Raw genomic sequence first — 15127 nt, forward strand, 5'->3', positions numbered from 1 at the left:
TCCACCGCTTCAGGGAGAAGGCCAAAAAGAGAGAGCAGTGAAGGTTTCTTAAGCAGCATCTCTAACCCTTATTCAATGTTTTCTATTCACGTGATGGTGAACTAATTGTATTTTAATTTTGTTTGATTAATGTCAAGACGGCAAGCATTAGTTTCCAGCTGTATAATATTTCCAGTGGTGGGAAAACAAATAGATTTTATATCGTTCTGTCTCCATTTAAATTTAGAATCAAAATCTTTTCTGCAATATGTTTCTGCTTTTAGGATTTGGTTGTCATAGGTTAGGGTGGGGGTGTGAACTGTGTCTACTTAAGATGACAAGTAGAGTAAACAGTGCTTGATATATTGATGCTGGTATATTTTGACAACTTCTCTTTGAATTGCCTCAACCATAGTCTTTTGTCTATGTGCCATGGTTTGTCCTTGTGTTCTTTAGTTTGAGAACTTGGGTGGGGTTGGGAACCATTGATGTGGGGCTGTAAACCCCCAAAAACTTGTATGAGATATTGGCTTATACAAATACACTTGACTTGAATAGCAGTTACCCTGCGGTTTAAGGCATTCTTGCTGCCAAACTTGGCCTGGTCTTGGCTGGTCTGGGACATCCTCCTGTCGATGTCTTCATGCCATCCTGGACAAAGAGAGAGGAATAGACAAAGAGAACAACAGCTTGTCAATTAATGAAAACTGTGTGTGTCCACAATACAATACGTTGTATATTAGCCCGTATCCTTTACCCTCAGCAGGCAATGGCTCTCCATTGTTTGGGGCTGCCATGCAGAGCTTCTTGGCCGTGCTAAGGCCTCTGCTGTTGAGGAATACTGGTAGGTGGACGATGTTCCTCATGTAGTCATGTCCGTTGATGTTGGAGTCTCTCAGCACACTGTTGAGGTTTTGGTTGATAGCTTTGATAATAATATGGGGGTCACTGGCAAAGATGGAGATAAAAGGGCCTTTGGAGAAAAGTACCCTCACCTAGAATGAGAAAGGAACCATAAGTTACTGTGTAATAACATCTTTCGCCACCTTTTTTTTTATTCCATGTAGTGTTTTTCAAACTATTAAACCATTTGCACTACTATCTGTAATGAATAAAAAAACAAACTTAACTGATTTGTTTCAGTCATGTGAAAAACTGAGTTTCAGCACAGCGGATTCCTTTGTGGAGTGTCCACTAATGAATGTCAAAACGGGTAGTTTACAATCTAATCAACTGACAACAACATGACAGCTAGAGGCAAGAGTCAGCTGTAGTACCTATACTTACTGACTCCTGTGAGCGCTTACTGTCCGCAGCACATGGGGATGGGGATTTCCACTCTTCTAACTAAAGGGACATTGTCCAAGTGTCATAGAACATTGATTTGTGGTTTATGCATACATGGTTTGTTAACCCCTGGCCACCACCCCCAGCCTTGCCCCACAAGATGCACCATCACATGGTCTGCATCTTTAATGCATGTTATCTGGAAAAGTACACAAACGGAACAAAAAAAAAGACTCAATTTATTTAACCTACAAAAAATGGATTTCAGAGTGTTTGAATCTCTGAACACAAGATGGTTTCAGAGTGACTGGGAGGTGCTTGCAGATGAGAAGATTACATTAGCACACAGGAGGTTGCCATCCCCTCTGGGATTACTCCATCAAATAATAGCATTTGGCTAAAGGAAATTTTATTACAGCAGCTGGGAGGAAGAACCTAAACTTGGAGGCGTGCTGAGGCAGCTGGGAACACCAGGACGGCTGCCCAGTACTGGAGATGTGTGGGATCTGTGTGCACAGGTGAAAGTCCCACAGAAAGTTGAGGCCACATGGCAGCCACTCTACAGCAGTCTGTTTCATGGTTAGAATTTTGCTTGAGTGACAAATGTTAAAAAATGTAATTGCTTTATTTTTATCTTGTTATCAGTTAAGAGGAAGCTCATCGTGTATGTTCCTATGCACAGAAGCATGTGTAAACACACACCGTGTCCAGCATCTGCAGAACTTTGTCCTGCTCACAGGCGTCTAGTCCGTCGATGATGACAGCCATGCGTGTCTGGTTCTGGGTAAAGCCATCAATGGTTTTGGCCATTTTTGACATTAGCTCCACTTCATGCTTCAGAACCTGGTGTGAGACAGGGATAGAAAATGAATGGCTCAAAACAAAGAAAAAGAAAATTGATTGATACGGTACTACAGCTTCATAACTTCATAGGCAAATGGAATGCCCCTTTAGTCATGACAACAGGATGTGCAGATTTGCATTCGTCCTTGATTAGGTACAATAAATAAAGTGTATTAGTCTACCTTCATAAATCCTTCACTCTTGAGTTTATGCAAGTTGTTGGCAGCACTGTGCAGCCGTTTCCTCTGGGAGTTGAGAACGGAGTCGGCCACCTGCCACCAGGTCCTACAGTTGAGAAGTAGGGCAAGGCCCACCACGCTGGCCATGGCTATCAGCACTGCATTTACTGTCAAGTTATCAGGGTCCACCTGGGAATAAAAGCATTGAAACAGATTACTAGGGTGTCCAGTGACCAAATGGTTAGAAGGTATACTGTTTAAACACAATGCCACCGTTTAGTTTTCTCTAACCCACCTTAAAGATGGCCAACAGAGCCATACCAGTGATCAGGCATCCCAGTGTCAAGGAAAACAGCACAAAGGAAGGAACACAACATGTTTTCTTCCACTTCTTACCTGGGGTATGGGAGAAAGTTAGAGGATAATGTGAGAGAGAGAGAGAGAGAACTTAGATTACAAAACTAAGAAAAGCAATATTTTCTATGCATATAAATTACCACAATTTTCACACATATTAAGAGGATTTGAGGACAGATGTAGTATGTAGAGAAAAGACTGCCGAAACCTTTTAATTTCAGCACTAGGTATACTTATACTTTTAAAGTACTATGTTATGCTTAAAGGCAGTATCATGCTTGTACGTCAAATCGTTGGCATTCCCCCGCAGACCCCTCTGCGTTGCTGCGAACCCCTCTCTGATCCCTCCGCTGTAGCTCGACGTGCATCTACAAAAATTTGTAACTTTGCGCCGAGTTGACGCAGAGCGCAAGGACTGTGATTGGTCAACTCGTCCTGTGTGTTGACAGTCGGTGTTTCAAGCAGCCTACTGTGGTGAGTAGCAACATGCTAGTTCACTGACATAAGCTTTGCAAATAAACTCATATACATATACAAACGCATATTTAGGTTACAATGACGGGGTTATCCGCTTGTAAAGGGTCTATATGTCAGTAAATTTTCAAATTATCACTTTGCCAGCAAACAGTACTTTGTGGGAAGTTGTGATAAAGTTGGCTTGCTAACATAATATAAACTGGCTGGCAGACACCTCACAAATAACCTCAGACTTTTTTTCTGGTTTCAGTAAGTAAGATAATTTTTACAAAATCTAAACAAGAAAAGGCCAAAGAAATAAGATTAATATTTTAGTACAACAATCTATGGGGTTTGCCATTCTGAGTGCTGTTTCGGTGGTGAGCGACACAGACACAGGTGAAACCCCCTAGTGTTTTGGCGGTGAAATGAACCGCGATGCAAAGCAACCCTGACGCAGAACTCTGAAAGGGTCACGATGCCGCAGCCATGGTGTGGAGTTGACGCAGAAGCATAAAACAGCCTTAAGAGTATAATTCTTTAAACAGAGGCTATACATTTTTAGCGATGCAAAATTAGATTAAACACCAGTTGTAAGAGACCTTAATGAGGGGACCTGGTTTATTGTGTTGTTGAACAGGAATATATTTCACTTCTTTAAATTCAGCGCACATACATATTTTAATTTGTCAGCCATTAATAGATATAAATGCAAACTCGTAATTGCAAACGTAAGAATTGTATACATCAATTGCAGGTCTGAATGGACTTTGAGTGCTGGTTGAAATGTCATTACATGACTTAGATATAAAGCCAAATATAGCATTGTCACCTTGGTTATCGTCTTTTTTGAAAACCCTGAAGAGCCTGGTGGCCATGAAGCCAAACTCCCTCTCACAGGCATCAGAGAGCGTGGCAATCATCTCAGCCATGGAGGTCTCCCCTCCAACACTGGACAGACGATTATAGTCTGTGAACAGGAACCTGTGTGAAATGTGAAAAACAGAAATGATGCTGTGATTTCCCCAATTACACAGCAAAATGCAGATGGGACTGGGGCTAAAGTATTCATTTTAATAATGTTGTTAACATTGCAATAGATGGAATAGTGAATGGTACTAACCCACCAGTTGAGGTTAAAATAATAAATGTAGATTGAGACTGTAATTGCAAAGTGTTATTTATATTTTTTATCTTGGAACTCAGTAGCATTGACTGTGTGTGTGTGTGTGTGTGTGTGTGTGTGTGTGTGTGTGTGTGTTTCACTGTCACCTGACAGGCAGGGCACGGGTGGTCTGCTCAGGAAGTTCAGGGGGGTTGACAAACATCAGTTTGAGCAGCAGTTCCAAGTAACCGACCTGGCGAGCCAGACGGGTGCTGATGACCCACGCCCAGTTCCAGCTTTCTCTTTCACGTCGACTTCCAAAGTACACCAACACTGGAGAAAGTAGAAAATCCTCATTTCATGATTACAATGGTTAAATTATATTCACAAACACCAGTAAATTATCTCTTAAATATCAATAAAAATGTAAGTTAGGAAGCTCATGTCATCATATTTTATTTATACATGGTTGTATAATGGCAAGCTCTAGTGAGCAAAGCAGTTTCAAAAGCATCATACAGTGAAGGTTAATCTTGTACAAATGAATTAAGCATTATTTTCATAATATTCTAAAAAAATAAATAATTCAGGGGCATTTATCTTTGTGTAAGGATATGTGTAAGCATTTCTGTGTGGAACTCCTTTTGCTGTCACAAAAACACAATACAAAAATATGCCATTATGTAATTCAAACACTTCCCTGTGGAGCAGGTCAAATGAAAACTGAATGTCTTTATAGTCATCAGTTATAGTATCAGTGTTGCTTTTCTAGGTTGTCTCCTCACCAAAAAAGATGTAGAGCAGAGCGAGAAGGGTGAGGGAGACTGCTATTGCTAGCTTGGGATCAACAGTAAAGCCCAGAACCACAGCTACTGAGCCGCAAAGTAGCAAGGTGAGAAAGACCACCAGCCAAGAGAACTGGAACAACGGCTCTATCTGCTGGCCTGCAAAGGTCTTCATCTCATCTGACGGACAAGAGGAAGAAGACAGGATTAGAACAGATTAAAATATAAAACACTTCAGTCAGGATATGAAGCAATATGAAAACAAACCCAGCTATGTTCATAACTTTAAGTTGATACAGAAGGATTGAACTGCAGAAAGGCACTCTCAAAAAAACCAATATTGACAATTCAGAACTTTTCATCTTTGTATGAGATATTTTTAATGCAGTGGGCTTACTTACCCTCCAGTTTCTTAAGAAGGAAAGACTTGCCGCTGCCCCACTGAGCGTACAGTCCAACACAAATTGGTGGCTGCATGGTGGGCTCACTAAGGATGTCTGCTAGAGCACTGCTATACAGGTCATAACCCAACATGTCTCCATCTGACTCAGAGGGGGAGAGGTGCTCTGAGAGAGAGAGAGAGAGAGAGAGAGAGAGAGAGAGAGAGAGAGAGAGAGAGAGAGAGAGAGAGAGAGAGAGAGAGAGAGAGAGAGAGAAAAGGTTAAACAGTGCAGAGGAAGATAAGAGAAGACAAAGTATAGCAGTTTTCAGGATAGTTTGTGATTTCAGAACAAACAAAGCAATTAGCTTGTTTTGGTATACACTTTTTTCTGAATTAAATGGAAACAAATGGGTCATACTGGCTCCAAATATCTGTGTGAGGATGCTTTTCTGGTGGGTACAGTCAATGTTGTATGGTGTCTCTCCAGCTTTGTTTGGGCGGTAGAGCAGGCGGCCATCTTTAGGGTTCCTCAGCAGCAGCTCAGCCAACTTTCGACTTCGCCCTCGAATGGCAATGTGGAGCGGCGTGTCTCCTTTCTTAAGAAAGAGTAACACTGAATTGACTGAAAAGTAACTTACTGACTGGAAAACTGTTTAAAAATTGAAACCTCCGGTTTACTAAACAAAATAATGCTATAACAGTAATGTTATTACAAGATTTATATGTACAAGTGTGTGTGTAATGTGTAAGTGTGTTTTTAATTTTTTTTAAAGTACCTTCTCCACTGCAGACACCTTGGCTCCTTTATCCAGCAGGAGTTCCACTATCTCTATGTTCCTCATTTTTGTTGCTTTGATTAGTGGGGTCTCACCCTCCTAAAACACAAAGATACACAACATTACATCACACAATATACACAATATACATTCTGGATTTTATTTTGAACAAAACATGTTGGACCTTTACATTGTCAATTAATCAGTACACAAGTGAAAAAAATACCACTGCAAACACAGTCTTTTAGAATTAAAGAAAGCCTAGGGTAGGCCGTTATGGCAATATTCAGCTGTCTGCATTTTTGGTCGACAGCATTTCTATAGATATTTTAGAAACAGCAGATTCATGTTCTTGATAACAATGTTCTTATTAAATACAGTGAATGGAAATATTTAAAAGTTTTACATTTCACACTTAGTATATAAGACATCAGGAGAAATAAAGAAATGTGCTTTTGAACTCACAGACAAGAAATGTCATGGATAAGAGAGAGTGCATTTTACTGATTTACTAAAGAGTGTGCCATACCTTAGTGCAGCTCTCGGTGTCAGGGTTACACTGCAGGATGTCTCTCACCATGGTAGCGTTACCTTTCTCCACTGCCCAGTAGAGGGCAGTCTTTCCATCCTGATGCGGAAAGGACAAGGAAAATACTAGCTCGCAAAATAAACAGTCAAAAATACAAAAAGTAACGTGGACAGGTGGGCATAACCGAGAATGCAGAGAATGTATTTTGTATTGTGAATAGTAAATGTATTGTAACATATGTGTAACAGACGCAGTGTTGTTGAGTATGTTTGTGTAATCCTATGGATTAAAGTTCACTTAACCAAGAAATAACAGAACTAAACAGTATTGAGTAGCAGTGTGACATAACACGTAGAGAACAGAAGAAGGCCCCATGCATGTTTTTAAATATCAATAAGGCAGTGAAGACAGTGGGAGAGGAGTTCCTACCTGGCCTCTGACGTCAATATCAGCATATTTGTTTAGCAGAGCTCGGACTATCTCCACATGACCTCCTCTCACTGCTCCAATCAGCATTGTCTCCCCGCTCTGACAGTGAAAGAGAGAAGGAAAGGAAAAACAGACGGATGAATTGCATTATATTCACATTGTAATTCATAACAACTACTCTTCTACATCTTCGCCCAGCAAGCTTGTAAGGCTGCTGTAGGGAGGCCTCACCCTGTCTAGAATATTGACATAGGTGCCGGCATCCAGCAGGTCTTGTACGATCTCGGTGTGGCCCTCCTTGGCAGCAATGGCCAGGGCTGTGTTGCCATCCTTGTCCGTCATGTTGACATTTGGGTTTCTCTTCAGGAGTTCCTTTACAACATCGGTGTAGCCACCTTTTACTCCCACAATCAGAGCAGTCATTGAGTTCTGACAAGACACAGAAACAAGGAAATTAAATTTACATATTTCAGGGTCCATCCAACCCAAACCATTTCTCTCTGCTTAACTAGCTGTTAGAACTTTAGTTGGTGTATAATATGACATATGTTCAATAATGTATGGGTGAAGTTTAACAAATTGTATTTCCCAAATGTTATCCGTTTATTTCAGCAACTCGGGGAGACACTACAGGCTTAATTTATCATTGCTATATTGTATAAAAAACCCGCTAACTCATATATTTGTCCAGGCACTAGAGTCTCTAAATCACACATTAATGAATTGCTCTGCAACATTAGCTACCATAGTTGCATCTGATTATTGATGCTACATATCAAACAATCACATCGTTCAATTTGTGACAGCAGAGATGCAACATGGCTCAAAGGAGCACAGATGTCCTGCGTCATAGATGCAATCAATTATTTATTATTGCAGTTTACTAATGAGTTTGTGGCGCTTGGGAGCATTAAATCTTGATTGTGTGAAAAAAATGCTGGCGAGAACAGGCTGCTTTGTGTGTCATGGCACCCACGATGAACCCAAAACAAAATTATACTTGCTCAGCTGCTAAGATACCCATTCAGACTACAAATCATATATAAACATTGTTTAGGGAACACTGCCAAATAGAATACTACGCCAAACATACAGATAGCATGGTAATGTGAGTATCAGCACTCAAAAACTAAAATAACAATTTTAAATTTTTTCCAGACTTTTAAAGAATTTCAAAACTATCCATACATATCTAAGCAACCTGATAATAAAAACTGCCATCATAATCTAGATTATTGTGTAGATACTGTGATCAAACTTATTACTCAACAATATTTATATTATTTGATTCATCAGAAATATCATAATATACATAATGTAAAGTATAGTGTTGTACACAATGTACGTGAATTTAAATTGATCAATAGGTTCATATTTTAGAATTGTGTAAACTACAATTATAAACAGCAATTCTACTTACGCTACTAGTGTTGGATATCTATTGAATGATACTGACGTATGGTCTACAACCATTCCCACGTCATCTCCAGTCTGCTTACCGCTCCTTCTTGGTCCACATCAGCTCCATTGGCCAGAAGGTGCATCACACAGTCATAGTGGCCCTTCCTGGCTGCCCAGATTAAAGGAGTGGTACCATACTGTAAAGAAAAGAAGACAATATGATACAGTAGAATGCATAAGACATGAGTGGCAAGATACTATTTAGTCAACAACCCAGGGACTTCAGAATAATCATGAAGGAATAACAAATAAAAGGAAGAGGGTCGTGGGGATCTGGAAGCTGAATCTTTTTAGCTCATACCACTAAATGCATCTTCTGTGTGATCAAAAACAAGTTAATGATGAACATCTGTCAGTATGTAACTACCTTGTCGGAGCAGTTGACCTTGGCGCCGTGCTGCAGCAGGAGATGGACAATCTCTGCGTGGCCTCGACCTGCCGCCCAGATAATGGGGTAGACGCTGTACTGTTGGGCCAGAGGAAAGCGGTGAAGTCATGCTGACAGTAACTAATGATCAGTGTCAGGCCTGCGTTCATACTAACGCTTTAAGTCACTTTACATGACTGAAACAGCAGGTGATGGGTGAGGAATCTCACTGTGCAGGTGAAGAGCAGCCTTGTAGTTGTGTTCACATTTTTGTTACTGTAAAGTTATGTGTACTGACATTTACAACTTTATCAGTTTTTAACTTTTTTTTTCCATGTACTGTAGACATACTTGTTATCTTTATGCTGATATAACAGAAAAACAGATCCAAATGATGCTATTGTTATGGGGGAACTACAAAAATACAGTCTCAGTACCTGACCAGTGATGTTGGGGTTAGCTTCTTTTTCCAAGAGCAGCTGGACCACATCTGTACAACCTTTATAGGCTGCCCACATGAGAGCAGTCCAACCTCCCTGAGTAGGACACATACACAGAACACAGTGAAGTTGGAGAAAATATAATTTGTTTCTGACTACAAAACACCTCTACATATAGAATGTATACTGTGTATGTAATATTCTGTATATTAGATAAAAATGTTTTATTTTTTAATGAGGTGTAAGGGTAACAACAGTATTTAATTCAAGAAACAAATTAAAGCAGATTTTGTGGTAGGAAAATGTGCTATTTACAGTTGGCGTGACACATTTTCCAGTGAGTGAACAGTATCACACATTGTGGTTTATTATAATCCCACTGTGATGACTGGCTGTGATCTGTCCTCTGCAGCTTAGACACGCCTTGCACGACAATGAGTCAGGTGATGTCCTGACTCACAGAGACAGAGTCACAGAGACCAAGGATGTAAAATCCACTCTAAATGTCTCATCACACATGATAGAATAGGGGAGTTCATAAAAAAGTGTCATCTTTGAGTGCCAATATAGGAAATTAAATACACCACTTACACTACCTACTGATGGTTAGGATTACATTGTTTTGCATTTCTGGCTGCTGAAAATGCACATTACCTCTTGTGCTGGGACATCTACCTGTGCATCACAAATATTACCAAACATGCTCAGCCCCATTAATAAATATGTGTATCTCATCTGCATGTTGCCTATAGTGTGCGCATTAATACACAGAATAGCTGCTACAGCAAGCCTGCAGACTGTCTGCCTCTGAAAGCTCTAGATCCTATAGTCAAGAATCTTCAGTGTTTCTCAAATGGGAGAACGCATGACCCTGGGGGGTACTTTGGAGTACTGCAAGTGGTACGTAATCTTTTTGCAAAATGCTCATTTATAAATATGTCATGCATAATTCCTAAAATAATTATACTATAATAATGAAAGAATTAAGTGATGGATTCTATACATCTGAAATGTAGCATTTAAATGTTTTTCAGTTTAGTAAATCTATCACTGCCAAGGCTGAATTGTTCCTCTTTATATACAGTAGATGTAAACATGTTTTGTGCTTGTCCGGGGGAACTTGGCTTAAAAACACAATTTAAAGGGGGTACATTATTGAAAAAAGACTTGAGAACCCCTGGTCTAGATCAATGGAAAGACATTGCTAGGATAAGCCTGACAAGCCAGAACCTAGTTCTGCCCAAGACGATTGTGATTAGTTTAAAGAAATGCAAACAACCCAAAGCGGTTTGTCCTTCCATCACAGAATGTAATTCCGGTGTAGCCAGATTTTACTCCACAGCGCTGTGGAGATACAGTAGGTCTGGCAATGCTAGACTATGATCCCAAGGCTAAATCATATCACGGCCCAATGCAGAGACAACCAGAGCTCAGCAAATGGTATTACTAGTGGAGAGGAGCCATCACACAAGTAATTTCATCTTATGTCCATTTCAAAGCTAATGGATCATCCTGTTCAAGAAGCACTGACATCATTACATTTTACAGAAACCACTAATGCACACACTATCAAGACATTATTATTTTTTGAATTGTATAGAGGCTATCAAATATTTTTCCCTTAAACATACATTGTCAAATCATTTTGGCACTGAGGATACATTAAGCCTTAGTCTTGCTCAACCCTACACAACGTTCTTGGCATTTTAGTCAGAACTTTGGATAGTACATAGTATAGACATAGAGGAAACAAGGAGAGACAAATGAGGCAACAAAGGTATCTAAAATCAAACCAAGGATGCTGCGATTACATAACATGCATCTCACCCACTTGGCCAACAGGATGGCCGACAATATTTTTTTACACCACAATTATCAAACCTAATTCACTTTTCTTTTTTACTATTTTTTTTACTTAATATTGATACAACCATATGGCCTTTCCTTACAACACAATGTCATTAATATTATTATACAGTATGCCATTTTAGAGACTGGCAGCTTAGGATTTTGTTTTTCATATTTAAAACAATAAGAATTGGCAGACAGCATAATACAGCAGATTTTAAATGAAATTATTTTAATTGAACATTCTAGTCAATCTCTATGTTCTCACCATGTCCCGATGTTCCAGGTTAGCCTTGTTCTCCAGCAGTTCCCTCACCACCTCGATGTGGCCCTCCTTGGCTGCTGAGATCAACGCTGTCCAGCAGTCCTGCACACACAGACAACTTGTTACTGTGGGAATTCCCATCACTCTCCAAATCCAGTTGGACAAACGTCTGTCCAAGCTCTACTGGGGACAGACCGGGAATGCTCAAAGCACTGTACCTACCAGCTGGTCATACCAGGTGCTCATGGGAACACGGTGTCGCATTGAAAGACAGGAGTGTCAGAGAGTGTGAAAGACAAGTGCAACTATAGTATGTGATGCTTCTCCTTTATCTTCTGCGTTAGTGGGAGAGTGAGCACAAGCTTGAGTGTTCCATATGTAATAGCAGGTTACATGGACAGGAGATGTTAATGAGAAGTATGGTGCGAGCATGCATGAGTGTGCCTAAGTGGGAGGGTATATGCATGCGTGAGTGTGTGCGTGTGTGGGGGGGCTGGCTTCTGAAGGCACAGGGTGTTGGCCAGCAAGTGGATCCTGTCATTTAGTCAAAAGAGGGAAGGTAAAAGTATGTAATAAGTTGTCATTATGGCTCAGGATTGCTCATAATAGCTGTGGACTAAGCCTGAGTGTGGTGAGTTCAGCAAAGATGAAACAACAAGGCCACTAGTTCAGCTATGTCTTCTTTGTCAAGAGGATAATGTGGTTAAAATGACCGCATTGTTTTTCACCTGTGCCTGGACTCTCATTGTTTAATAAAACACCACATGGGCCCGTGTGTGAGGGTATGACGTGGGTGCATGCTTACAATATCATCCAAGTTAACGTTGGCTCCTCTCTGAATGAGCTCTTGGACTATTTCCAGATTGCCCTGCTCTGCCGCCACCATCAGGGGAGTCTGTCCATTCTGAAAAAAAGACACAGCAGAGGTACTAAAACTGTGATAAAGATTTTAACACACCAAAAAGCCAATTAATTACACTGTTTTACCTGTAACCCTGTGAGAACTAATTAGGAAAAAAATGACATGGGTACTTAGTGCCTACAAAAGATATTTATCAGCCATATAAGTCTTCATATTTCATCCTTTTACAACATTAAATAAATGGGGTTTTATGTTTATTTATATTGATCAACAGAAAAAGAGCCTTAAAGTGAAATCGGGGGGGGGGGGGGGGGGGGGGGGGGACTTGAATGCTTTTATAGGCACTATATCTCATACTTAGCCGAATTAAAAGAAAATACTTCTACCTAATAACCCTTCACAAGCCAAACACAATAACAGGCACTATGTCTTCTCTTTGCAAAACAGCTTCACAATCAGTTTTAGTAGGTAGTATCCCTTTTATCACATCACACTTGACACATGATCTCAAAGAGCCTCATCTTACTTCATACTGCTCCCCAAAATAAACAACGTGAGCAAACTGGACGATTGTTGTGATATAGCTGACTTACATCACTCCTGCTGTCTACATCTCTGAATTTGTCCAAATGTGCTTTGATGGCAGCCAGGTTCTCCTCCTCCACGTAGCTGAACAGACTCTGGATGGCCAGAGAGGTCATCTTCAGGGAGGTGGTGGTATCCATGGCTGACTGCTAACCACCTGTACACCACTGTAGAGCGAGAGAAAAGCAGATTAGTATTCACAGAAAGCTTAAGATACTAATGGTATCTATCTGGCCAGCACAGCTAAATGTACACCACTAGAAAGAGAGGAGCAGAGACGTTGAAGCCAGGAAGAGGGTGTGGTGCTTCACCTTTGAAGTGATGCAAGGCAATAAACAAGTACAGTCTAAACCCAGCTAACACGCACAAACTCACCCATAGAAACAAAAAAACAGGCTGCATTTTTTTGCTATAAACATCACAACATACAATCAGAAAAGAGAGTCATATTTAAAAAAAAATCAAAAACATGGAAATTATATACTTTATATAAATAGATTTATTGAACAAATTATCACAAAGAATCATCACTTTGGTTTGCCTTTGTGTGATCATGGCTTGTATGCATATTGCATGTATAGATAGGGAAGTTTGGGGTCCCCTGCTGGAGCTGTCCCCCCCGCGACCTGATACTGGATAAGCGGACAAAGATAAAGATGAATGATGAAGATTTTAAAAATAAAAGCAGATTGTCAGAAAAATAATGTTGTTCTGTATCAGCGTTGACTGTCATGTCAAGAACATACACTTCCACAAATTAAGTGCACTGCCACAAACAACATGTAGGACACAGTTATATGTGTCTGTTTCAAACAGAATGTGGTTACAATAGGGCAATCATTGCACTGAACATGCTCATTATACAAGAGCTGAAAGGGGCACTTGGGTCAGTTTAGTTAAGTTTGCCTGCTCATGCTGAAAACTTGAACTGAATTTTTTTCTGCTCAGTAATGTAGCCAGAGTGATCACAATGCTCCGCTCAAGAAAGTCCACTAAGTCATCAAATACCACTGAAGAAAAACAATAGTCTTTGATTCTTTGATGGAATGATAATGTGGACAATTGGTGCACTCAATTGTGCTCCAATTATATCTAGACTGACCTCAGATCTACCTTCCTCCACTGCCTTAAATTGGACTTTGTGGAACTTGTGTACACTGAACAAAAGAAGTGCCGTTTTATTAAGTGCCTGAAAGTACAATAGGTGCACACAATTTCACTGAAACTGCAGAAAATTGAGGCTATAACGACTGCATGGATGGGAAAATAGCAGTAAGATGCAGTTAGGCAAATGTCTGTATCTAATATATCAATGCAGACAGCCCAGTTTGGAGAGATTATCTATTAGGCTCCACTATTCTAAAGAACTATTTAAACCAGACATAGACTAGCTATTAGTTCCTCAAATAATGGAGTCATTTTCAGCCATTTTACCCTGGAGTTCAACAGTAGTACTCACACATGACATTTCTATAATTATTGGGCACTGACTAGATCTCCTCTCCTCTAGTATACTGTAAAACATCAAAACTTCACAGACATTACATGTATCATTTCACATGACAAAAGAATCCCCCCTAGTAGGGATTGAGCCAATCAATGAAAAACTCATTAATGATTCATCAAGTTGGGCTCTTCCATCATGGTCAGGCTCACTTCCTGGCAGAGCAACACATAATTAATCAGTTGCATTTATTGCTTTCAAATGATTTGCAAGTTGCCTTGGCAATGGGATTTTAAAAACTAGCAATGTTCTGCTCTATTTCAACATAATCTGTGAGACAAGCAGCTCAGGCTAAGGTCAATAAACGCTTAAATGTCACATGTCGGCTGGGTTGTCAGGACAAAGGCCCAAAACACTCAGTTCAGTCAAATTTAGAGCAGCCAAACAATGAATAACTTCATATTCTTGTTTTTTCTTTCTTTAAAGTCTGACCCTCTTTCTTCAGTCAGGGATAACCTGACAACTGTTCTCCCGTATCAGACACTAACGGGGAAAAAATCCTTTGTTGTTACAATGGAGGGAAATATGAGCCTGTTGACACACCCTCTTCAGCTCCTTGTCTCTCAATGGGTACAATGAGTAGACGATAAAACCACACAAGAACCAATCAGCAAACATTTAGCTCGCTCTCTGTTGAGTAATGATCAGGTGGGAGCTCAGACACATTCATTTAAAAAAAACACACTGG

The 15127-nt window shown here is 40.1% G+C and overlaps 1 protein-coding gene and 1 long non-coding RNA gene across 2 annotated transcripts in view; both read right to left on the bottom strand.

Moving 5' to 3' along the window:
* Window positions 1-15127, bottom strand: part of LOC116669601 (kinase D-interacting substrate of 220 kDa B) — a 45700-nt gene that overhangs the window by 28822 nt on the left and 1751 nt on the right. The window contains 20 exon segments of the mRNA XM_032499509.1: window positions 545-630; window positions 737-974; window positions 1969-2109; window positions 2292-2477; window positions 2584-2684; window positions 3934-4085; window positions 4374-4539; window positions 4992-5171; window positions 5393-5557; window positions 5792-5969; window positions 6150-6248; window positions 6679-6777; window positions 7108-7206; window positions 7339-7536; window positions 8607-8705; window positions 8936-9034; window positions 9373-9471; window positions 11492-11590; window positions 12294-12392; window positions 12944-13102. Coding sequence (XP_032355400.1) covers window positions 545-630; window positions 737-974; window positions 1969-2109; window positions 2292-2477; window positions 2584-2684; window positions 3934-4085; window positions 4374-4539; window positions 4992-5171; window positions 5393-5557; window positions 5792-5969; window positions 6150-6248; window positions 6679-6777; window positions 7108-7206; window positions 7339-7536; window positions 8607-8705; window positions 8936-9034; window positions 9373-9471; window positions 11492-11590; window positions 12294-12392; window positions 12944-13075 — 2715 coding nt within the window. The 5' untranslated portion in view covers window positions 13076-13102.
* LOC116669603 (uncharacterized) lies at window positions 3029-3636 on the bottom strand. Its single transcript, XR_004326822.1, has 2 exons — window positions 3508-3636; window positions 3029-3362 (listed from the first exon to the last, which is right to left on the bottom strand). It is a non-coding gene; the product is annotated as an uncharacterized LOC116669603 (long non-coding RNA).

Source organism: Etheostoma spectabile, chromosome 20, assembly GCF_008692095.1.
Source record: "Etheostoma spectabile isolate EspeVRDwgs_2016 chromosome 20, UIUC_Espe_1.0, whole genome shotgun sequence".
NCBI classification, from domain to species: domain Eukaryota; kingdom Metazoa; phylum Chordata; class Actinopteri; order Perciformes; family Percidae; genus Etheostoma; species Etheostoma spectabile.